The sequence below is a fragment of the Nycticebus coucang genome, chromosome 8, assembly GCF_027406575.1.
Source record: "Nycticebus coucang isolate mNycCou1 chromosome 8, mNycCou1.pri, whole genome shotgun sequence".
NCBI classification, from domain to species: Eukaryota; Metazoa; Chordata; class Mammalia; order Primates; family Lorisidae; genus Nycticebus; species Nycticebus coucang.
Window position 1 is genome coordinate 89,535,067 of NC_069787.1, and position 26,110 is coordinate 89,561,176.

Below are 26,110 nucleotides of genomic sequence, written 5' to 3' on the forward strand. Positions count from 1 at the left end.
CGAGGCTAGCATTAACTTAGGTGTGTTAGTTGGCGTATAAATATTCACTCACCTTTTGCTCACCTCATCTAGTAATGCGGAATGGCTGGCAAGCATCTCTATCCTCAGGAGCTTGTTCATTCAAATTATGGGCCACTGGGCCAGGCATGGTGGCTCATGCTTATCTACAATCCTAGCACCCTGGGAGGCCAAGGCGTGTGGACTATCTGAGCTCAGGAGTTCAAGCCTAAGCAACAGCAAGACTTCATCTCTACTAAAAACGGAAAAACTAGCCAGGCATTGTAGTAGGCACATGTATAGTCCAAGCTACTTGGGAGGCTGAGGCAAGAGGATCACTTGAGTTTGAGGTTATTGTGTGCTACGATGCCACAGCAGTCTACCCAGGGTGACAGAGTGAAAACTGTCTCCAAAAAAAAAAAAAAAAAAACACGGGCGGCGCCTGTGGTTCAGTGAGCAGGGCGCCGACCCCATATACCGAGGGTGGCGGGTTCAAACCCGGTCCCGGCCAAACTGCAACAAAAAAATAGCCCGGCGTTGTGGCAGGCACCTGTAGTCCCAGCTACTCAGGAGGCTGAGGCAAGAGAATCGCTTAAGCCCAGGAGTTAGAGGTTGCTGTGAGCTGTATGACGCCACAGCACTCTACCGAGGGTGATAAAGTGAAACTCTGTCTCTACAAAAAAAAAAAAAAAAAAAAAAATACACATTATGAGCCTGGGGGTGAAGGCTCACACTTGTAATCCTAACACCCTGAGAGGCTGAGGCCGGAAGATCGCTAGAGCTAGGAATTAGAGACCAGTCTGAGCAAGTGCTCATCTCTACAAAAAACAAAACAAAATTAGCCAGGTGTGGTGGCACATGCCTGTAGTCCCAGCTACTCTGGAGGCTGAGGCAGAAGCATCACTTGAGCCCAGGAGTTTGTGGTTACAGTGAACTATGAAAAAAAGAAAATAAATTATGAGTCTATATTTTCTGGCTTCCTTTGCTATTTTTTAGGCAAGAAGAAATTAAAAATGGAGCTTATAATTTCCTATAAACTACATGTCTTGAAAATTGTGTCAGTACTATGGAGAATATCCTTTCTTCAAACAGTTGCATGGAATTGCATCACAGATGTACCAGGGTCATTCAATCATTCTTTTAACAGGCAATTATGTTGATCCCAACTTTTGCAGGCAAGGAAACTGAAGACTTGAAAGGTTAAGTGCCTTCCCTAAGTAACCTCATGCAACTAGCAGAGATTTCTATAAAATCATAAGATGTCAGAGAACATGCTTAATATTTTTATTTTGAAATACTTTAAGCAGTTAAAAAAAAGAACCCACCACACTGTTCTGTTAAATCTTAAACTCTGATGCATCTGCATCAAGTTTTATAAACACAAGTGAAGCCCCATGTACCCTCCTGATCCCATCAACATCTCCTGCCCTGGGAAGGCAGAGCAGGGACATATGCACATCACTCCAATATAAGATCTTATACTCTTCATATCATTTGAACCCATGGAAAGTAAGATTGTGCAAAACAATAACATTTCCTAATATATGCCAACGTTTACATGCCAGACACTATTCTAAGCACTTTACATGCGTCATGCCATTGACTGCCCCCCACCCTCAAATACCTTGTGAGATTGGCACCACTACCCCACTTTACAGAAAAAGTGAAACACAATTAAGTTGAAGTAATGTGCCTACAGATATGGTATGCTTAGCTTTACATAAACCTTATATCACATATAGCTCCTGCAACATTCTCAGCATTGTTTTTTATGTATCTGTGTTGAAATGTAACTCTAACTCAAATTCAATTTCCAAAGTGCCAAAACCACCCTTTAATCTGTTCTGTTGATGAAATGCTTTTCCCAACACTACCAAATCAACACTGCAATAAACCGTCTTAAACTCGTTTACTTGTTCACATAAAGCTCCTCTAGGACACACCCATGAGTAGACTCGCTGGGTAGAATAGCACAGATTTTTCAAGTTGCTGGGCACAGTATTTGCCAATTTCCACTCCCACAGCAGTGTGAATTCCCATTGTTCCATATCCTTACCCAACTTGGGCTTTCAAATATTTGCCAGCTTGTGCATGATGTGGTCTGTATTGATCCCTTCTTCTCTGCACATGCCTGTCTGCTGGGACAGTGTCTGTCACTACAGGTGGGGCTGACCAACTTAACAGGTGCCAGACACCTACTCCTCCCTCTGATTGTCCCCGCCCAGCTGGCTCCCTCCAACCCTAACTTGAGTTCTTGCAAGGGAGTGAAGGTGGGCAGGGCTAGAAGAAACCTGCACATTCTCTAGGCCAAGCTAAGAACTGGAGTCAGGGCCATCAGAAACTATTAACTGGAGCCATACAGCTCAGAACCATCCACTGCTGGGTCACTAACCAGAAGCTGTGTGTTTACAGGGTGGCTTCCAGGCAACATTTCACTCAAATGCTCCTTCAAAATACCCCAACCTTGACTTAGCTGAACTAAATTTAGTTCTAGATTCCTTAACAGGTAATTTTGTACAAAACCTCCTCTGCATGGCAAACAGATAAATAAGCACCCAATCCTGGTCTCCGGTGTGCCTGGTCTGGCTGCAGTGATGAGCACAACTAGAAACCCAGCCAACACCTTAACACAGCCAGATACAGGCATGAGGACAGGTGGGGCCACTGGAGAGGGGCTTCGAGGGATGAGCGTCAGGCAAGGTCAGCCCTTGAAGACAGAGGACCTGCAGCAGGACAGAGGTGTGGCACTCCAGGTGAAGGGAGGTAGGACAGTCAAGGGTGTCCAAGGAGGTGATATGAAGTTAAATCCAACACTGATTACATCAAAATGTTTAGTAGTTAGCACTAAGTAGTCAGACTTTGACCTTTATATCCTTTTACATAATCTGTACTTACCAATATTTCTGTAATAATGACCTATCACTTACTGAACTAAGATTTGAAAGCTCAGGTTATTGAATTCATCAATATAATCCCCAAATATTAATGACTTCAGTACAGAAGGATTTCTATTTTTTCATTATACATTCTAAAGTTTGATTGGAATGTTTAAAAATAAGTATATCTCATTCTATAAAAATGGCAGTAAAAACACTGCTACTTCAGGCAGGAGATGGGTCAAGGGGAAAAAAAAACCCTACTGGGGCAGGAACTTTACAAGGTGCCAGGTGGCACAGGGAATAAGGGAGTGAAAATGCAGACAGAAAGGGATTTCCATGGTTGTAGTACCAAGTGACGTGGGAGCTGCAAGTCTGTCAGGGCCTGGGGCTAGAGGTCAACCACACAACCCAGAGCTTTAGGAAACCAAGCGCTTTCCCAATCCCAGGAGTCAGGCATTCTAATCACACACAAGGAAATCCATGCGGAGGTCCAATGACTCGCCCAAGATCATCCTACCAGTACAAGGCACACTGAGCCTGGAACCCAGATTTAACTCCAGAGGCCCATGACCCTGGGCCCTACGTACACAGGACTCTTGACTTCTGCCCAGTAACTTTTAGTCCCAGTTTGGGGAACTGTGCCAGTGAAGAGACAACTGACTCTGAGCCATGGGCAGTTGTAGGAAGGTAAGAGAATGACAGAGCCAAGATAACCAAACGCAGAGCTGAATGGGCACCAGAACACCCCAGGAGATGCCTGCCCTACTCCCTGCCCATCCAATGTATCCCCACCCCTAAAACCAGAACCTCATGTTCACCTGCACCAGGCAATCCAGAGAAGGTAAGATTACAGTGTATATTACTGAAAGGACATTTTCCAGGTTGGTTTCTTCTCATTCAAATGGCCTGCTCCACAAGTGGGCCCGTACTCACTGCAGTAAAATGCAGTCTGAGATGCTGCTCTCCACTGAGCAAAACATTTTATCCTCAAATTTATAATCTGAGCTCTTTGATAGTCAGAAGCAATGATTACTCACATGTACTTGAGAAATACTACTCCTTTACTTTGTCAAGATGACTCTTGCTTTTTGCTTCAAAACAAGTGGGTGGGCAGCTAAGGGGTGCTCCCCTCTCCCCCGAGGGCAGCAGGCAGATGCACTGGCACCTCTGGGCTGAACCTGATGCCAGCAGCAGGTTCTCCATACATGGAGAAGGCTACGTGAAGGCAAGAGGGTGCCTGTGGTGTACAGAGGCTACAGGTATAAACACAATCATGGGACATGCTTAAATCTGCTGACGGATGAAGATCTTACAAGAAATTCAGAAATGGCGTGTGGGGCAGTCTCATTCATGGGAAGTGGCAGCAGAGATAACTGCATAAAAATCAGCCATACCCTTTTACTGAGTCCTCAAGTCTGTGGTTAACTCTTGTAAAATTTAGTTCAGATTCAAGCCACATTATTTGAAACTTGAAAGCATCCATAATTTCTCTACCTCCTGATGTATCAGCCCAAGCCCCAGTGATGACGCACCATGCTCATGCAGCCCATCAGCTTTCTGGCCCTCTCCTCCTCTTCCAGCTGGCTTACTCTATACCAGGGGCCTCCTGTCGACTCCCAGAGGACATCAAGCAAGACCCCACTTCTTTGCCTGCAACTCTCCTTAAAGATCTACACGGCTCACCCCTTGGCCTCCTGCAGGTCTTTGCTCAAAGTTCATCTTACAGGGCCTCCTTCACTACCCTCTTTAAAATCACAACCCGCCTCCCAGTCTAGCACTCCTTTTCAGTCTTCTCTGATCTACTTTGTCCATACCACACATCACCACCCAGCAAACTATAAACTGGTTTATCATTTGTAAAGATCCAAGATGGCAAGACTTTTGTCTGTTCTGGTCACTGTCAGGTCTCACGCACACCAAGTGCTTAGCACATTTCCACTGAACAGATGGACTGGGCAGCCTGTGCACACCTGTGGGGTGGACATGGCAATGCACCACCAGTAGAGCTCCATATTCCAAGTGGTCGAGCCCAGCACTCTGTTCCCACCTGCCACTGAGACAACTCTAACCCCCCTGCCATATAAAAGGCAGCTATGAAGCCTGAAGGCCCAGCCAGAACTTCCCGGGGAGCAAACGGGAAGACTAGGAGCACATCGCTGCTGCTATTTTAAAGTCAACAGAATAGGTGCTTTCACAAGCCAAACTCGAAGAGAAACTCAGGATCCAACTGGCCCCTTTCCAGCAGCCATGGCCCAAGATGCCATAGACATTTTGTCCAACCACAAAGGGCAATGGTCTCTCTCTTCAGAGGTGTCGTAGGAAACCTGGCTGAGGGAGCTCCAAGCTATTGTGCAAATGCCACTCCTATGGGCCCAAGTTTTGGGGAGGGCTCCAAAGAACATGTTGCTGTTTTTCCCCAAAATAGCTTTCCAGCAGGTAAGCTGGGGACTCCCTGAGTTTGTAAATCCTCAGGATTATCTCACTGGTTTCCAAAACAGAAAGGGCTGGACCCTCTGTAAAGGTCTTCCCCACAGTGCCTACAATTAAGGGTTCTCTAGCAGGGTAGCTAGAAATCATTTCCCCTGTTGTCACTGTCAGTTCCCAAGCTAATCTCTAATATGATTTTTCATGTGCCGAGCCAAGTTTGAAGACCACCTGAAGGTCTTCCCACACTTGGTGCATTTGAAGGGCCTCTCTCGAGTATGAAATCTCTTGTGACTAATAAGTTGTGAACTCTTGCTAAAACCTTTTCCACAAATGCTACATTTGTGGCACTTTTTCTCAGTGGGTATGTCCTGGAGTTCAGTGAGCCTGAAGCTCTGGTCACAAACTTCTTCACAATCTTCAAGGGGCTTCTCTTCTCTTGGTTTTATTTCCTGTAAACTCAACTCTGTGTCCTGACAAGAAGACAACCCCGGAAGGATGCCTTCAGACTTTGCCACTCTGGTATGTTTTCTCTCATGATTAGAAAGGGTTTGTCTCTCAATGAAGTCTTTCCCACACCACTGACATTTAAAAGGTCTCTCTTTAGTGTGGATTCGCTGATGATTAACCAGGCGATAATTTCTATCATAAGATTTTCCACACAGATTACATTTATAGCGCTTCTCTCCACTGTGTATTCCTTTATGATCTAAAAGAGATCTTTTACGTGTAAAGGATTTCCCACATTCTTGACACCAAAAAGGTTTCTCAGAATTGAGGATTTTCGGCTCCAGATTTGGAGTCTTTTCACTTTCATGACACACATACTGTTTTTGAAAAGAGTGAAGCCTCTGGTGTCGGTAGAGATTGGAACTCCACCTGAAGGCTTTCCCACACTCCCTGCACTTATACGGCTTCTCTCCAGTGTGAATTCTCTGATGGAGGAGGAGGAACGAGTGATTACGGAAAGCTCGGTCACACTGGCTACATTTGTAGGGCTCCTCTCTCGTGCGACTGATCTGAGGAACTGGGAACGCTCTGTCCTGAATACGAGATGGCTCACCCTCAGGTTTTCTTTTCATGGCATGCTTCTTCTTATGAACAATAAAGGCTGACCTATAGGTAAATGCTTTTCCACATTCACCACATTGGTATGGCTTTTCACCTGTGTGAATTCTCTGATGATCACAGAGAGTTTTCTTTCGAGTAAAAGTTTTGCCACACTCCTGACACAAAAATGCTTGCTCCACCGTGGGGGTACCCTGGGGCCGCCTACAGTTAGGATTCTGCCTTAAGTCTTCTTGACATTTTTCTTGCTTGTGGAACTTTTCCTCCTGGTGTAACCTCATATGACGAGTAAAATTTGACCGCCACCTAAAGGTTTTCCTACATTTGGTACATTTATAAGGTTTCTCCTGGGTGTGAATCCTCTGATGTTCAAGAACATATGATTTACAGTGGAAGGATTTCCTACATTGGCTACAATCAAAGAGCTTCTCCTCACTCTGGTCTCTCAAATGATCAAACCTTAAGCTGTAGGTGAGCATTTCCCCATACTGATTTGATTCAAGAAACTGCTGCTTAGCATGGGTTTCTTGGTGCACACGGTAAGATGACATACGTCGGAAAGCTTTCTCACATAGACTACACTTATAAGGTTTCACTCCAGTGTGGATTTTCTCATGTCGTGCACAGTTGGAACTCCACCTGAAGGCTTTCCCACACACCCTGCATTTATACACTTTCTCTTGAGTGTGAAGTCTCCGGTGACATGCAAGATAGGAACTACGACTGAAAATCCTCCCACAGTCATTGCACTTATATGATTTCCCCACTGTGAGAAGACTCTGACCACGCTGGTGACGAGAGCTACGGCTGAAGTCTTTTTCACACACATCCTTTGTATTCCCTTTCAGTCCAGTATGAATTATTTGATGTAGATTAAAGCCCCCCAAAATGTATCTGAGCCCCTTTCCATATTTAATGTAGTCAAAGTGGTGTGAACTCATTCTGAAGTGTCTGCCACAGCCATGCTTAAGTGAGCGCTGTCTTTCAGAAACCTTCAAATATGTGACATGTTTTAAGTCAAGGCCATTACTTCTTCCTGATACCTCAGAATCTTTTCCTGTCCCATGACTGAAGTTGGTCTCTTCTTTCTTAACTCTCACTTGTATGGCATTTGCGCAGTGATCCTTTAACCTGCTCTTTGGTTCAAAAGAGTCTCTAAGTCCTGTTCCCTCAGAAACACTTGGTACAGGACATCCAGATGGCACAGCTAAGGTTTCTGCTTCTTCCAAAGGTTCTGGATTTAGGAAGAACTTGTTTGTTTTAATCTGGAGCTTACCTGACAAAAGAGAAAACAGAAGAGAATGTACTCTTTTCCCTTACTTGGACCTGGAAAAAGTACCAAGGGGCAGTGAAATGCCTGAGTGCTGAGCCTTCTGCCTGACTTCCAATACCTTCACAAAATAGTCAAGCATAAAACAAAGCATAGAGAGTATCCCAGATAACAAGGAGAAGGGGAGGAGAAGAAAGATGGCACAGGTGCAAGAGATATGCAGACATCACTTCCAGCAGGAAAACAAACAGATTGAAAAGAGTGTGTCAACTAGCCAGTGAGGGGAGAAAACTTATGGCACAGCAGCAGTATAGAAATGTACCCAAGAGCCAAGGCATGGAGCTCTAAGGAGAGCCCAGCTGGGAGGACTAAAGAGAAGCCTATCACAGAAGAACAGACCAAGCAAAGAGGGACAGGAGTGTGATGAGGGTTCCTAAGAGCAGGATGGGGTGGGCATAGGGACTACAGCAGGTATGCAGGCACAGGGCCAAGGAGGAACATCAATGACACGAAGAGACAAGAACAGCAGAGCCCTCCAGCTGGCAAGAACTATTACTGAGAGGGCCATTGGGGAAAGGTGGAAGGAATAGGCGTGGAAACAATGGCCTCTCAAAGGCCACATACAGGCCCAGTGCCCCTTAGCAACACTATTAAAGATTTTCCTTCTAGATCTTTTTGTAGTTTGTAAGTGTGATGATTGAGTTCTGTTGTCAGTATATCACTTGTCTGACTTGTAGCACCACTGAGCTACAGGCACTAAGCGCCCCCCCCCTTTTTTTTTGAGACAGAGTCTCTCATTGTCACCCTTGGTAGAGTGTTGTGGCATCATAGCTCACAGCAGCTTCAAACTCATGGGCTCAAGCATCATCTTGTCTCAGCCTCCCAAGTAGCTGGGACTACAGGTGCCCACCACAACCCCCAGTTATTTTTTAGAGATGGGGTTATCGTTCTTGCTTAGGCTGGTCTCAAACTCCTGAGCTCAAGCAATCCCCCCCACCCCCCACCACCCGCCTTGGCCTCCCAGAGTGCTGGGATTACAATTACAGGCGTGAGCCACTGTGCCTGGCCTGACTTAATCTAAGAAGAGAAGAGATGCAGCAGGAGGACCTGTTAGCTTCTCTGGAACTCACCAGTAGGGGCAGCACCTGGATTCCCCTTAGGATGAGTTGTTTGGACATTCAGGCCCCACGGCTCCCTTGCTTCCAACCAGGAGATCAGAGCAGGTTTGGTGAATGGCCCCACTGCAGAAAAGGGAATGGAATGAAAGGGTAGATGGATCACTCAGAATCACTTGAGGACCCTCTCAGCCTGAAGTCTTAGTAGGGAGGGGGGAAAGGCCAGGAAGGCAGGCAAAAGAACCTATGGTAGGAGGCCCAGCTGTTTCTAACAGCCCTGAGCAGATAGAAATAAAAGAGGCTGAGAGAAGTTGTAGGCAAAAGGATTATCAGAATTCTCCAGGGAGAGCCATACAGCTACTCAACTGGTTAAATCAAGCAACATTATTTGGATGCCTAAATGGGAATAGGAACTTGAAACATAATTACATTTAAACTTTACAATAACCCAGAATGGCAGGTATCATTATCCCCATTTTTTTAAGAGACAGGGTCTCACTCTACAACCTAGGTTAGAATGCAGTGATATAATCTTAGTTCACTGCAGCCTCCAACTCCTGGGCTTAAGCAATCCTCCCACCTCAGCCTCTCAAATAGCTGAGACTACAAGTGTATACCACCATGCCCAGCTAATTTTTCTATTTTTTTTTTTTTTGTAGAGATAGGATCTCACCATGTTGCCTAGGCTGGTCTCAGACTCTGAGCCTCAAGTAGGCCCCCTGGCTTGGCCGCCCAAAGTGCTGGGATTACTGATGTACCACTGCACCCAGCCTATTATCCCTATTTTTCAAAAGAGGATATTGAGATGCTAGATTAAATGATCTGGTCAGAAGTTATAGAGCCAGGATCTAAACTGAGGTCAGGTCCCTTTCTATGCACCACTATAAAAACCAAGAAGGGGGCGGCGCCTGTGGCTCAGTCGGTAAGGTGCCGGCCCCATATACCGAGGGTGGTGGGTTCAAACCTGGCCCCAGCCAAACTGCAACCAAAAATTAGCCAGGCGTTGTGGCGGGCGCCTGTAGTCCCAGCTACTTGGGAGGCTGAGGCAAGAGAATCGCTTAAGCCCAGGAGTTGGAGGTTGCTGTGAGCTGTGTGAGGCCACAGCACTCTACCGAGGGCCATAAAGTGAGACTCTGTCTCTACAAAAAAAAAAAAAAAACCAAGAAGGCAGAAATAAGGTGGACAGAAATATGTGGATACCAATACTTACCCAGAAAAGCCATATTCCTATAATTGTCCAGCATCACATTCCTGTACAGGTTCCTCTGAGCCGAGTTTAGCCATCCCCACTCATCCTGGGAGAAGGTCACCTCCACATCCTTGAAAGTCATAGCCTCCTGAAAAAATACTGTGCCCTAGAGCTGGTTCACAGCTCCCAGCTTTCAGAAGGGGGCAGAGGAATGGGCTGGCTCTGAGAGAGGAAAAGATGGATCTGGCAAAGTTGAAAGAGAAGACCATCACCCAGCAGAAGAACTCTGGGCCCAAGGGGGATAATCTGGTCTCTGGGACTTGGGTCTCCAGATGTGAGGTCACTAGACAGAGGAACCCAGGATGAGGGAAGTGGCACTACTCCACCAGGCAGTAATACCGGTACATCAGGAAGAACTGAAGGCCCTGTGGCTCACCTGGGGCTGGGCTGTCAAGGACCAGGTTGCCATTACCTGGTCCCCTGGGTACCCCTCTCTCTGGGAAGGGGCAGGCACCTGGGCAGCAGGAGGATCTGAAGGAGAAGAAAAAGCCATGAGAGAGCTCCCCAGCTCTGGATGCCCCACTGAGAAACCCATTCTTCCCTCCAAAAACACAGGGCTCCTGGATCCATGAGCAGGTACAGACTGTTGTTAAACACCCATCTCACATGTCCTTCATGTCTTCTGGGGTGTATGGCGGTACAATGAGGGGAGGAGCCCCAGATATAGGTCATAGAAGGGGTAGCGAGGACACAGATCTAAGGGCCAGGACAGAAATATTCTCATGAGAGGACAGATGGTGAAATTCAAGAGGTGTGCATGAAGCTGGGGTCTCATAGCCAGGCAGTGAATACCGGATTGCCCAGGCAGGAAGTCACGTGCTCCTATTTCACAGGGAGGCTCCTCATGGTCCCCCAGAGCAGAGCCGCTCCTGAGAGGTGAAGTAGGTGGCCATATCTGTGCAGATCGCAGGGCTCCTGTACCCATCCAGTGCACATCTGGGCTCTGGGCAGAGCCTGGGTCCTGACAAGAAGAAAATGTAAGAGGATCCCATGAGAATCAGAAAGATGAGCGAAGAGGCCACATGGCAGGTCTCTAAAGGGCAGGGGCCAAAGGAGGAGAGAGCTGGGTCCTTTATTACCTCCAGGAAGAGGGGAAAGGACAAGCAGCAAGGCCAGGGAAGCCCCTCCCCTCAGTCCCCCTGGGCTCTAATGAGAGACCAATGAAAGGAAGCACTTGGCAAGTCAATAACAGCACTAGTGTCAGTCCTCAGAAGCCACAGTGACATCTCCCCACTACCTACCCCAGGCCTGAAACTTGGAAATGAGAGAGAAGGAATTAGTTCTTGAGACTTAAACTGATAATGGTCCCCAGCAGAAATGGTCGAGTAGTATCTACTGTCAAATAATATCGATTGCTCTATGCGCTGATATGCACTGAGAACTCACAGAGGTAGGCTAGCTCCCAGACTGCAAACTTAACTTTAACAGGACACCTCCAGATAGGCAGTGCTATCATATTTCTGAGAGTCAGCCATGGACCCACAAAGAAAAAGGCTCCAGTGTAAAAAATGGTTGTACCCATCGAAGCAAAGAGCAGGAAAGAGGGAGACTTCACCCTGGGCCTTCAAATAGCTCTGGTCTGTAAAGTAAGGTTGTCCTTGATATACAGTTGAGTTAGAAGCTAGAGCCAATGGTCTTTGAGTTTTTCTGCTCCTGTGGCCAAGACATTCTCTATACTGACATGGAGAAATCTAAGCCTGAGGCCAGCCTGAACCCAAAACAAAGACCCAGAACACAGATGACGAACTGACCACTATGGTAATCTACCTCCTACTCCTTGCAAATCCTAGAAGAATGAAGGAATAATAAGAACATAAGCACAGCCAAACAAGTTGAAGACAAACTTTCTCAGGCCTTGATTTTTCATAGTGGTAATTTTGTTCAACTACAGAATAATCCTGTGACTTTATATACATCTTCAACATTTCTGTTCCTTTTCAGTATTTGGGGGCTTTCTTCCAGCCCCACTGTCTTCTTAATTTCTAAGTAGCTTTCAAACAGTTGGGTTCTTTCTACTCATCTGGCAATGTCTTCTCATGGATTTTTTCAAACCTTACTTCTAGCTCTAAATGAGCTAACTATAACAAAGCCACGATTTTACCATGTATCTTAAATTATTATTAGGTCCTTCTGAACATTTTATTGTTTTAGCAGAAATGACAAATCTTTTTAAGTATTAAAATAGTACCTAATATTAAGCAAAGATATTTTCTAATAGTCATACCTTGTGTTGATTTATTACTATTTATTGCTGATAGACTGTATTGATTAAATTTTATGGTAAGTTTAGGTGATAAACATGTCGAATTTACTTCAGATTTTTTTTTGAGACAGGGTCTCATTATATCGCTCTCGGTATAGTGCTGTGGTGTCACAGTTCACAGCAACCTCAAACTCTTGGACTTAAGTGATTCTCTTGTCTCAGCCTCCCAAGTAGCTGGGACTACAGGCACCCGCCATAACGCCCAGCTATTTTTTGTTGCAGTTGTCATTGTTGTTTAGCTGGCCCAGGCCAGGCTTGAACCCACCAGCCTCAGTGCAGGTAGCTGGCGCTGTAAGCACTGTGCTACAAGCTCCAAGCCTATTTCAGAAATCTTAACAGCAACTTTCATTTTTTTCATGAATTATGCATTCAGACTCACATATTTTTACACAGATAAAATTTTAAAGAGGCCTATAACAAAAATGATAAATGATTTAAAAAACAAAACAAAACAATACAGGAAGCATCAGCTCCTCTGTGTGCAGCAGCAGAAGCAGGAAGAATGCACTTGAACTGACCTTCCACGGCTCTACTACTGGGCCTGGGATTGTCAACTCTGCTAGGGCCAGGCATGTGACAGGCACTCAAATATTTACTGAACATTATAGTTAGATCATTTCTGCATTTTCTTTTCATTGAATAGAGGCTCTCAAAGCTACAACAATGTGTCCAAGGACACTGAAAGTGTGGAATGACGTCTAAAACTGAGCTCTTCTCTATTTCCCAGCCGAGGGCTGCCCCTCAGTACTATGTCCATCCTTTCCCCTACCCTTACCCCAAACAGACATTCAAAAGCTTACCGAGAGCAACACGGGACATGCAGACTGCCTTTCAGGGTTTTTACATGTACTCTCCTGCTCAGAAGCCAAGAGTCCTGACTCTAGGTGCTGCCCCAATGCCCAACATTTATAAGGCAATGGTCAGTCTCCTGTCAAATTAGATAATGCCTAGAGATGGAGTTTGTATACTATAAGCCACTGTGTCCAAAGAATAGTCAGTTTTTTATGGACACTGTGGACCCTAGCTGGAGCTGATGCTCCTCTAGGAAGGCTACCTTGCTCAAGAGTCCATGGCTCTGGGTCCAGTTCTCAGCTGCTCAGGTGCCAAGGAAATCAGAAGGGAAGGCTTTCCTTGAATTCCGCAAGGCTGACAGTTCACAGGGCCACCTCCACCCCTAGACAAGCTGGCTGAGCTGCAGAGTTCACTGGGCACCCACACTTGCTCATACTCACCATCCATGATGTCTCATCAAGGTCCCTCTGCAGCTCCTCCAGCAAGGCTACAGCCTTCTCGCCGCTTTCAGGGTGATGGAGCTGCACCCAGGTGCGAAGGTCCCCAGGCAGAATGCTGAGGAACTGCTCTAGCACCAGCAGCTCCAGGATCTGTGCCTTGGATAGAACATCAGGCCTTAGCCACCAGCGGCAGAGCTCCCGGAGCCGGCTTAGAGTTTCTAGGGGCCCAGACGACTCATGATAGCGAAGCTGCCTGAAGAGCTGGCGGAACAGCTCCTGGCCAGGACGGTTGAGAGTCTGAGGCCTGGCAGCTGGCACTGAAGTGTAGCCTTCATCCTCTTCCTTCTTTATCATTTGAAGGCGCACCCGTTCCCTTGAAGACTGGGCCTGAGCTGGATGGACAGCGCACCACCTGCCTGGAGGCATCACTTCCGTTCAGGGCCTACCCAGAGGAGCACAAAACAAGTCTGCCTTAGCGGTGTTGCTGCCGGGTCCTTGGGTGTATCTTCTCAGCACTGCAGTGGACAATGCCATTTGCTGGGACATCAAAAGTCACTGACAGGAAACTGAAATAACCAACATTTAGGAAAGAATGGAAGAATGATATCCATCACAAACAGTGCAGTAACATCCTACTGGTTGGGATTACCTTTGGATGTATGAGAGAAAGGCATGTATGCATGAGCATTTGCACAGATGAACCTGCCAGTAACAAGCAGACCAGTGATAGATTGTCACCTATTGAGGTAAGCTGAGAAACTATCCCAGAATACAATAAAATATGTACTGAATTTGTACATAAAAACTTCATAAAAAAAAAACAAATGGCTGATGAAAAAAAGTCAAAGATCTAAATAAATGGACAGACATACCATATTCATGTATGGGAAGACCTAACATAGTAAAGATGTCGATTCTCTCCAAATTGATCTATGGGTCTAATACAATCCCTACCAAAATCTCACAAGACTTTTGTTGTTGTTGTTGTTGAGACAGAGTCTCACTATGTCACCCTTGGTAGAGTTCCGTGGCATCACAGCTCACAGCAATCTCAAACTCTTGGGCTTAAGCGATTCTCTTGCTTCAGCCTCCCAAGTAGCTGGGACTACAGGCACCTGTCATAACACCTGGCTGTTTTTTGTTGCAGTTGTCGTTGTTTAGCTGGTCCAGGCCGGGTTCAAACCTGCTACCCTCAGTGTATATGGCTGGCACCATAACCACTGTGCTAGGGGCACAGAGCTGCACAAGACTTTTTTTTGTAGATATAAATGAGATCACTGTAAAATTTATGTAAGAAGACAAAGGAATTAGAATAGCTAAAATAATTCTGAAAAGTAATAAGGTGGGAGGAATCAGTCTACCTGATTTGAAGACTTTCTTGGCAGATCAATGGAACAGAATAGAAAAATCAGAATAGATACACATAAATATGCTCACCTGCCGGTGCCATCACCAAGAAAGCAGGCCAGACCATGGATTATAAACTTGAAGCTTAAAGGAGCGGGGCCTCCGTTAACGTGTCAGGGAAAAGGCCCTAGGCAACCTCCGCAGCTGGTATTTATTGACAGCTAACACAGTGCTCTCTCTCCTCCCCAGCCTAACCCCCAGGCTGGAGTTCCACAGCTGTTCAATTTCTAACTCCCAACTTCTGCTCTTTAATGCCTTGAGTCTGTTCGTTAATATATTTCAAAAACTGTTAATACGTTTCAAAGACCGCTGCTTGTCTCTGCTAGCTGGGTGTTCTGGTTCCTACACTCACTTGATTTTTTAATATACAATGTGATTTTACTAATATTATAATAATAATAGAGTTTAAACCAGTGGTTCTCAACCTTCCTAATGCCACTAACCTTTAATACAGTCCAAAGGGGTCGTGACCCACAGGTTGAGAACCACTGGTTTAAACTATCTGGCCTACCCTGGTAGCTCTCACCTATAATCCCAGCACTCTGAGAGGCTGAGGTGGGAAGATCACTTGAGGCCAGGAGTTTGGGATGAGCCTGAGCTACATAGGGTGACCCCATCTCCATAAAAATTGGCAAGGTGCGATGGCACACACAGTCCCTCCACTGGGGAGGATGAGGTAGAAGGATACCTTGAGCACATGAGTTTTGAGGTTACAGTGTGTTATAATTGTGCCACTGCACTTCAGCCTGAGTGACAGAGCAAGATCTCATCTCTAAAAAAAAGAAAAAAAGGCTCAACTAAGCAATTCAAAAACAAAACAAAATGCTGATTGCTCAACTCATGTATTTTCTTTATCTGTTTATTTATTTACTTGGAGACAGAGTCTTGCTCTGTTGCCCAGGCTAAAATGCAGTGGCATTATCATAGTTCACTGCAACCTCAAAGTCCTCAGCTCAAATGATTCTCTTGCCTCAGCTTCCCAGAGACTAGGTGTGCATATCACCACACCCAGCTAATTTTTCTATTTTTTGTAGAGATGAGATCCTGCTACATTGTTCAGGCTGGTCTTGAACTCCAGGCCACAAGTGATCCTCCTGCCTCAGCCTCCCAAAGCTAGGATTATAGCTGGCCCTGTATTTCCTTTTATAATTCATCATAACTGAGACTGTCTAAGGGTTCAAGTCACTTTCAGAACACAGAGCTTGGTAAAAGACATAGAATGTGAACAAAGACAGACCTAGTTTTAAATCCAGCTCCCTAATTATTAGCTGTATAACTATGGTTGTATCATTTTACCTCTCAAAACCTCTGGGGTGGGGCGACACCTGTGGCTCAGGGAGTAGGGTGCCAGCCCCATATACCAAGGGTGGCGGATTTGAACCCAGCCCAGCCAAACTGCAACAAAAAAATAGCCAGGCATTGTGGTGGGTGCCTGTAGTAGCCTCCAGCTACTCAGGAGGCTGAGGGAAGAGAATCACGTAAGCCCAAGAGATAGAGGTTGCTGTGAGCTGTGATGCCACAGCACTCTACCAAGGATGACAAAGTGAGACTCTGTCTCTTTAAAAAAAAAAAAACAAAAAAAACTTCTGTGGTGGGTTGTGAGGAAGCTACTTTATAATTTGGGCTCTCAGGAAACATTGTTCATATCTAGGAAAGGAACTTGTGCTACAGCCATGTTACCATGCAGAGTTCACCCCTGCAATACGCCAAACTAATTTTTTAAAAAGGTGCAAAAGCGATTCAAAACAAAAAGAATTGGGCGGCGCCTGGGGATCAAAGGAGTAGGGCGCAGGCCCCATATGCCGGAAGTGGTAGGTTCAAGCCCAGCCCCGGCCAAAAACTACAAAAAAAAAAAGAAAAGAAAAAGAATTGTCTTCTCAACAAATGTTGCTAGAGCAAGCAGACAATCATAGGCAAAATAACGGAAACAGAACTAAACTTCAGACCTGCTGCAAATATCAATTCCCTATAGATCGTAGACTTAAATACAAACCATAAAACTATATAATTTTTAGGAAAAAAACATAGGAGAAAACCTTTGGGATCTAGGACAAGGCAAAGAGTTCTTAGACTTGATATCTGTGATATTATGATATATACATTAATCATTGGTTTTCACCCTCAGTTCCTGGCTCATAACTCCCATAACCCATGTCATTTCCTAAGTGACTAAAACAATAAGCATATCTTTGTTAATTTGGCTTTTTGTTTTTGGTTCCTGAGGCAGAATTTGGAACAGCATTAGATCAATAAAACAACTTTTTGTTATAATATTGAGGTGCTGTAGGCCTCAGGAGTAGGTATCAAAAAACAATCTATCAGGCTTGGCACCTGTAGCTCAGTGGCTCGGCGCCAGCCACATACACCAGAGCCGGCAGGTTTGAACTCAGCCAGGGCCTGCCAAACAACAATGACAATTACAACAAAAAAACAGCTGGCCATTGTGGCAGGCACTTGTAGTCTCAGCTACTTGGGAGACTGAGGCAAGAGATTCCCAAGAGTTTGAGGTTGCTGTGAGCTGTGATGCCATGTCAATGTCACGACACTCTATCTAGGGCGACAAAGTGAGACTGTCTCAAAAAAAAAAAAAAAAAAAAAATCTTATTGGGGCAAGACATGATTGCAAGAGGGACTTTACCTAACAATTGCAATCAGTGTAACCTGGCTTATTGTACCCTCAATGAATCCCCAACAATAAAAAAAAAAAAAAAAAAAAAAAAAATCTATCAGCTAGGCGCAGTGGCTCACACCTGTAATCCTAGCACTCTGAGAGGCTGAGACAGATGGATTGCTTGAGCTCATAGGTTTGAGACCTGCCTGAGCCAGAGAGAGACTTCTCATTAAAAAAGAATTAGAGAGGGCGGTACCTGTGGCTCAGTGAGTAGGGCGCCAGCCCCATATACTGAGGGTGGCAGGTTCAAACCTGGCCCCGGCCAAACTGCAAAAACAACAACAACAACAAAAATAGCCGGGTGTTGTGGCGGGCACCTGTAATCCCAGCTACTCGGGAGGCTAAGGCAAAAGAATCGCCTAAGCCCAAGAGCTGGTAGCTGTGATGCCATCACACTCTACCAAGGGCAACAAAGTTAAGACTCTGTCTCAAAAAAAAAAAAAAGAATTAGAGGGCGGCACCTGTGGCCAGTGAGTAGGGTGCCAGCCCCATATACTGAGGGTGGTGGGTTCAAACCCAGCCCCGCCTGAACTGCAACCAAAAAAAAAATAGCCGGGTGTTGTGGTGGGCACCTGTAGTCCCAGCTACTTGGGAGGCTAAGGAAAGAGAATCGCCTAACCCCAAGAGCTGGAGAGGTTGCTGTGAACTGTGATGCCATTGCACTCTACCAAGGGTGACAAAATGAGACTCTGTCTCTTAAAAAAAAAAGAATTAGAATGCTGCTAAGGGTGAAGAGAAATCTGGCAATGAAACTAATGAGAAGGAACTTGAGGCCAGAGGTAAATTTGGGAGGGCCGGGGGGAGGGGCGGACAGAGTCTCACTTTGTCACCCCTGGTACAGTGCCTTGGTGTCACAACTCACAGCAACCTCAAACTCTTGGGCTTAAACAATTCTCTTGCCTCAGCCTCCCAAATAGGCACCCCCCCACAATGCCCAGCTATTTTTTGGTTGTAGTTGTCGTTGTTTGGTGGGCCTGGACTAGATTCAAACCCACCAGCTCCAGTGTATGTGGCTGGCACCCTTGCCACTGAGCAATAGGTGCCAAGCCCAGAGGGAAATATTTTGAGGAAATGTACCCAGTGGAAAATATAAATGATACTGACCCAGCTGAAGAAATCTTAACTCAGTGAAATTAGGTCTAAATAAGTTTCCAATTTGGTTGTTTTGAAGCAGCTACTGCAGAAATGTCCAAAAAGGTCAGTGAAGTACCACAGAACTCCATTAGTAGATCACCTCCATACATGGACCACCTCAAGTTAACCTAATTTTCAGAGGCCAGACGTGTACCACATGTACATATCAGTACAGGAGTGCTAGTTCCTTATGTTGACCACCTCTGTATTCCTTATGTTGACAACCTATGTATGTTGACTAGTCCCTGGGTAGTCAACTTATAGAAGTTCTACTATTTGCAAAGAGGTACGTAGAAGATTCACACATAGAAAAATGAGGGCAAGGGGCGGCGCCTGTGGCTCAAAGGGGTAGGGCGCCAGCCCCATATGCCGGAGGTAGTGGGTTCAAACCCAGCCCCGGCCAAAAACTGCAAAAAAAAAAAAAAAGAAAAATGAGGGCAAACGCTGCCTGCAAATATGGCCAGGATTTCAGTGCTTTAATCAAAGAAAACGTTAGCCCAGCATCTGAAATCATGAATGCAGACAAAGCTGAAGACCTTGTGGGCCTCTCAAACTCTGAGTGAAAGACCCAGACCATACAAGTGAACACAGCCTCCCAGCAGGTAACTGAGCCTGCCTTAAAATTCAAGTATCCTGATGCTGTGGGCTTCCTCCCAAGTTCCATCTACTTTTGAGGTCGAAGGAAATGCTTCCTTCATCAACTTACTGAGATTATACCACAATTGTGAACACCCAGGCCTGGGAAGTAACCTGAGCTGAAACTTCCTTTCAGAACTCTACTCTCAGAGCTTTAAACCTTAACCCAGCTTTTAATTTCCACAATAAAAATGGCTTTAAGGGCGGCTCAAGGAGTAGGGCGCCAGCCCCATATACCAGAGGTGACAGGTTCAAACCCGGCCCTGGCCAAACACTGCAACAACAACAACAACAAAAATGGCTTTAAAAACGAACAAAGAAACTTTCAACCACCATCTTAGCATTTTCAAAATTTTCTTCTTTTTGATATTTTTTTCTTCACTTTATGGCAGTAATAACATCTTTCTTTTCCTTTTAAAATCCATTTTGAACTAGTTTCTAATTCTTGTGTCTTCCTACCAGTGTTGAGTGTGCCTACGGTATATTTTATAAACTCATAATAAGCAAACAAGTTTCTAAGATGATCACCCCTAAAGAAAGACTGTTTTCAGGACACACTTAAAACCTGAAAACAAGGGCGGCGCCTGTGGCTCAGTTGGTAAGGCGCCGGCCCCATATACCGTGGGTGGCGGGTTCAAACCCGGCCCCGGCTGAACTACAACCAAAAAATAGCTGGGTGTTGTGGCAGGCGCCTGTAGTCCCAGCTACTTGGGAGGCTGAGGCAAGAGAATCGCTTAAGCCCAGGAGTTGGAGGTTGCTGTGAGCTGTGTGATGCCATGGCACTCTACCGAGGGCCATAAAGTGAGACTCTGTCTCTACAAAAAAAAAAAAACAACAACAACCTGAAAGTAACATTTATACTTATTTACCAATTAAGAAATACAATCATGGGCGGCACCTGTGGCTCAGTCGGTAAGGTGCCGGCCCCATATACCAAGGGTGGCGGGTTCAAACCTGGCCCCGACCAAACTGCAACCAAAAAATAGCCGGGCGTTGGGGCGGGCGCCTGTAGTCCCAGCTACTCGGGAGGCTGAGGCAAGAGAATCGCTTAAGCCCAGGAGTTGGAGGTTGCTGTGAGCTGTGTGAGGCCACGGCACTCTAGGGAGGGCCATAAAGTGAGACTCTGTCTCTACAAAAAAAAAAAAAAAAAGAAATACAATCATGACTAGGTGCAGTGACTCATACCTGTAATCCTAGCACTATAGGAGGCCAAGAAGGGAGTATTGCTTTAACTCAGGAGTTCAAGACCAGCCTGACCAAAAGCGAGACACCATCTCTAAAAATAGCTGGGCATTTTGGTCAGTGCCTATAGTCCCAACTAATCAGGTGGCTGAGGCAAGAGGACCGTTTGAGCCCAAGAATTTAGGCTGTGAGCTATGACACCACAACACTCTGGCCTGGGGCAACAGAGTGAAACTATCACAAAAAGAGAGAAAGAGAAAAAGAAAGAAAGGAAGGAAGCGAGGGAGGGAGGGAGGGAGGCGAAAAGAAAAGAGAAAAGAAAAGAAAAAAGGAAGAAAGAAACAAAGGAAGAAAGAAGGAAAGGGAAAGGGAAGAGAAGGAAAGGGAAAAGGGGAGGGGAGGAAAGTGCACTCATACCTAAAATGCCCACTAATTGGTTTCGAAATACTACTCTCCAATAAAGAGCCAGGGCTCCTTAAAGAAGTGATTGATTACAGACTGGGGCAGGAAAAATAAAAACATGAGTGTTCTGGGATGCCAGAAAACTAGTGAAAGACTCAGAAAAAAAAACTGACATGTCAAAGGGACACAGCTCCCAATGGCCAAAACTAGAATAATTTATGCAACAGAATAAATAATGATAGGACTGCATTATAGCCCAAAGAATAAAATAAATATCTACCAGCATATACTAGTATAACTGAATAAATAAATAAAAGAGAAGGAACAGCTCTTCCCCTCAAAATGTTCCAATTTTCCAATGAATAAGTATAAAAAGAATGAGGAAAAGAGTAAGTCACATTCTAACACCAGAGTAATAGTTGCTGTAGGCAAGATCCACCAACGTGCTACTTAGTGAAGGAAAGTTAAGAAGAAATAGGGTGTTTGTATGCAAATAGCAATCTTCCCCCAAATAATTATTGACCACAAAGGGAAAGTAAATTTCCAGTGGTGAAACTTGACAAGATACCACCAGATCAAGGTTAACATCAGTAAGAAAACATGTGGAGGCATACCCACACCAGTAATTCCACCTACTTTGGAGGATCATTTAACCTCAGCAATTTGAGGCTGCAGTGGGCTATAACCATGCCTCTGCACTCCAGCTTGGGCCTCAGAGCAGGACCCTATTCCATTTTTTTTTCACGCTGCTGCCTAGAAGCCTAGCTCACAGTGACCTCAAACTCCTGGGTTCAAGGGCTCCTCCTGCCTCAGGCTTCTAAGTAGCTAGGACTACAGGCACCCATCATGACGCCTGGCTAATTTTTTTATTTTTAGGAGAGACAAGGTCTTGTTTTGCTCAGGCTTGTCTCAAACTCCTGAGCGCAAGTAATCCTCCTGCCTCAGCCTCCCAAAGTGCCAGGATTACAGGCTTGAGATACTGTGCCCAGCTAGGACCCAACCGTTAAAAACCAGGGCGGTGCCTGTGGCTCAGTGGGTAGGGCACCGGCCCCCTATACACAGGGTGGTGGGTTCAAACCCAGCCCCAGCCAAAGTGCAACAAAAAAATAGCCAAGCGCTGTGATGGGTGCCTATAGTCCCAGCTACTTGGGAGGCTGAGGCAAAAGAATCGCCTAAACCCAGGAGTTGGAGGTGGCTGTGAGCTGTGTAACGCCACGGCACTCTACCGAGGGCGACAAAATAAGACTCTGTCTCTAAAAAAAGAAAAAAAAAAAAAAAGATGACAAGGGAAATAATAAAATCGCATTTTAATTTTCTTCTGTTAGCCTTAGATCTTTTGTTAGATTGTAAGCTCTGAGAAAGCAGAATACCTTCCTTATCCCTAATGCCTCCTAAAACATATATTTTAAAAATATTTCAGATAATTGAATTGAAATCTCCAACCAACCATACAACCTCATCCTCAAACTAAGTGCAAGAAAACATCAGATGCAACCAAATTGAGGGACATTCTAAAAATATAGATGCAAAATACTTCAAGCCAGGCACAGTATAGGCTCATGCCTATAATCCTAGCACTTTGGTATGCCAAGGTGAGAGGACTGCTTGAGGCCAGGAGTTCAAGATCAGCCTGAGAAACAACATCAAGACCCTGTATCTACAAAAATTAGACAGGCATGGTTCTGCACACGTGTAGTCCCAGATACTCAAGCGGGTGAGCAAGGAGGATTGCTTGAGCAAGTTGACCTTGCAGTGAGCTATGATGTCACTGCACTCTACTCAGGTGACAGAGCAAGACCCTGTCTCAAAAACAAAACAAAAAATTTCAAAATTGGCTTGAAGCCTGTGCTCAAGCGGCTAAGGCGCCAGCCAGCCACATACACCTAAGCTGGTGGGTTCGAATCCAGCCCAGGCCCACCAAACAGTGATGGCTACAACCAAAAAAATAGCTGGGCGTTGTGGCAGGCGCCTGTAGTCCCAGCTACTTGGGAGGAGGGGTAGGAGAATCGCTTGAGCCCAGGAGTTGGAGGTTGCTGTGAGCTGTGATGCCATAGCACTCTACCCAGGGCGACAGCTTGAGGCTCTGTCTCAAAAAAAGAAAAAGTACTATATCAAGTAAATTTATTAATTTTCAATGAGTGAACTACAGTTATACACAATATTAACTTTAGGCCAGCTGGGTAAACAGTATAAGAGAACTTTAAAATTTTGCAACACTCTGCAAGTCTACAATTATAAAGTCTTTTTTAAATTAAGAAGTTTAAGTTATTATTTTCATCTGATTTATTTCCATTTAGGTATTAAGGGTTAACTTAATAATCAGGCCTTTAAAAATCAAAGACATTGGCTTGGCGCCCACAGCTCTGTGGTTAGGGCACCAGGCCGTGCACCGAGGCTGGTGGTTTGAGCCTGGCCTGAGCCTGCTAAACAACGATGATAATTGCAACAAAAAAACAGCCAGGTATTGTGGCAGGCACCTGGAGTTCCAGCTACCTGGGAGGCTTAGGCAACAGAATTGCTTAAGCCCAAGAGTTTGAGGTTGCTGTGACCTGTGATGCTACAATACTCTACCAAAGGCGACATAGTAAGACTCTGTCTCAAAAAAGAAAAAAGAAAAGAAAAAATCAAAGACATTAAATATTGCTGATTATCTTCCAATTTAGACTCATTATTTCATTAATCAGCACATATTTATTGAGCACCTACTATGTCTCATACACTAAGATCACAGCAGTGAACAAAACAGACAAACAGGGTGGCACCTGTGGCTCAGTGAGTCAGCCCCATGTACTGAGGATGGCAGGTTCGAACCTGGCCCTGGCCAAATTGCACCAAAAAATAGCTGGGCATTGTGGTGGGCGCCTGTAGTCCCAGCTACGGCTAAGGCTCTTAAGAGAATCACCTAAGCTCAAGAGCTGCAAGCCACAGCACTCTACCAAGGGCAACAAAGTGAGACTGTCTCTAAAAAAAAAATTAAAAAAAAAAAAACAAACAGCACTACCTCCAAGGAGCCTAAGAGACCAAAACATGATATGCTAGATAGTGGTGAGTGCTACACAGTAAAACAAAATAAAGAAAGGGGAAAAGAAGCTGAAGATCAGGAAGGAGGAGAAAAAGATCATAAATTCTATCTTGTGAAAAGACTAACCATTCACCTAAGGGTCACAGGAATGTTCACAAGACCTCATTCAGATTGTTTCCACAATTATTGAAAACTGCAAAATACAGTAAGTTATGTTTTACCACAATTTATGTATTTTTACTCCCCAGCAATTCTCTTGACATCATAGAATGTTTATGTACAAATACTTCCTGGATACCAGAAGCCACAGAAGAATTGCTGGTAGAACAAGCAGCATTTTTCATGCTTTTGTCAGTTTCCTTTTTAAATGCACATGGAGGTTTATATCTTCATAACATTCGATCTTTTCTGTTTACAGTAAGAAAGGATTTTTTTTTTTTCTGTAGAGACAGTTTCACTTTATGGCCCTAGGTAGAGTGCCATGGCATCACACAGCTCACAGCAACCTCCAACTCCTGGGCTTAAGCGATTCTCTTGCCTCAGCCTCCCAAGTAGCTGGGACTACAGGCGCCCACCACAACACCCGGCTTTTTTTTGTTGCAGTTTGGCCGGGGCCGGGTTTGAACCTGCCATCCTCGGTATATGGGGCCGGCACTTACCGACTGAGCCACAGATGCCGCCCAGAAAGGACTGTTTTTCAACCAAAATTCGTCAGCATTTCTTCAGCATTAGATACCACATAAGAGCAGCCTAATTCTTCAGTCCCCTGCATATGCACACAGACATATCGCCCTATAAAACACATAGAAATTCTCTGAAATCGCTTAATCAAATTACTGCTCAAGCTAATCAGTAACACTTCCCTAAACAACCAACCTAATGTTAATTAGTTTTCTACTTTGAACTTTCTTGGCTGTCACTTTTACATTACGAAGGAGATCATTCTCTTGATCTTTTAGGCCTATGCAAGTCAGGGTGCGTAGGTTAGAGTGCTACCTTTGTTTAAAAACTGCATTTCTGGCCAGGCAAGATGGCTCATGCTCAATCCTAGCACTCTAGGAGGTCAAGGAGGGTGGATTACTTGAGCTCACGGGTTCTAGCAAGCATGCGACCCTGTCTCTACTACAAATACAAATACAAAAAAAAAAACAAAACAGGCAAGAGGATCTCTTGAGCCCAAAAGTTGGAGTTTGCTGTGAGCTACAATGAGGTCATGGCACTCTACCCAGGGCAACAGCTTGAGACTCTGTCTCAAAAAAATAAAATAAAAATAAATACAAACTGTATTTCCTATACTGGTTTTGTCATTTTGAAAACATCACCCTAATAAACAAGATTTTACTATTTTCTGCACAGACGTTACTTGTTCACCATTTACAGTTTCATGTAAATGTGTGCTACGGGAAATAAATTGCAAATGCGTTGTTTTAATTATCCTCACCAAAAAAAAAAATAAGTTTTAGTGGTCATAATGCCAGCCCCAATTTTAACCAAAATGAGAATAAGTGCATTCTGCAAGTTTAAGAGACTATTAATTTTTAAAAAGCACTTAATGCCACTGAATTATGCACTTCAAAATAATTTAAAAGGGTAAAATTTTATGATCGTATGCCATATGGTATGTGTATCATCAGAATATAAGAAAAGCTTTTACAAATCAATAGCATGATCTTTCATAAAGAGAATGTATGTGTACATACATGTGAGTGTGATAACTACACACAAACGTTTAAATGTCCGGCCTGCAGACTAAGATTTCCAGATTGCGGTTACTTTCACTTTTCTTTCACTTTCCTGTGTCATCTAATTGTACCTAATGAATACTCTTTACATGCAAAATTGGGTGAAAAGACTGAGGACTCCAAATTCCCCACAGCGGACACAGGGATGTGAAGAGGTCCCCGAGGCGCCCCCAGCGAGGCGGAGGAGGGATCCCCGGCCAGGCCCTCAGCCCAGGGCACAGCCTCGAGGCCGGGCCCCGTCCGCCACCCCCCGCGAGCCCCGCCGCCCGCCCGGAGGCCGCCCACCGCCCCCGCGCGCCGCCGGGCGTCTCACCGACTCCCGCCGCGGACCCACAGCCGATCCTCTCCGCGAGCCAGCGGCCAACCGGCCCGCGCCTACCTCCCGGATGCCCGGGCCGCGCACGCGCGTCGCGTCCC

General features: G+C 45.2%; 1 protein-coding gene across 4 annotated transcripts; it reads right to left on the reverse strand.

Moving 5' to 3' along the window:
• Positions 1–1,241: 1,241 nt before the first annotated feature.
• On the reverse strand, positions 1,242–26,110 carry ZNF445 (zinc finger protein 445). Of its 4 annotated transcripts, none has more exons than XM_053599208.1 (8): positions 26,007–26,110; positions 24,611–24,743; positions 13,498–13,939; positions 10,795–10,963; positions 10,379–10,473; positions 9,964–10,090; positions 8,769–8,879; positions 1,242–7,644 (listed from the first exon to the last, which is right to left on the reverse strand). In XM_053599208.1, the coding sequence occupies exons 3-8, from the start codon at positions 13,921–13,923 to the stop codon at positions 5,483–5,485; spliced, it is 3,090 nt and encodes a 1,029-aa protein (XP_053455183.1). In that variant the 5' UTR covers positions 13,924–13,939; positions 24,611–24,743; positions 26,007–26,110; the 3' UTR covers positions 1,242–5,482. The 4 variants fall into 4 exon arrangements, with proteins under 4 accessions (XP_053455183.1, XP_053455181.1, XP_053455182.1 ...); XM_053599206.1 differs by having other exon boundaries at positions 13,498–14,063; XM_053599207.1 differs by lacking the exon at positions 24,611–24,743 and having other exon boundaries at positions 13,498–14,063; positions 26,007–26,071.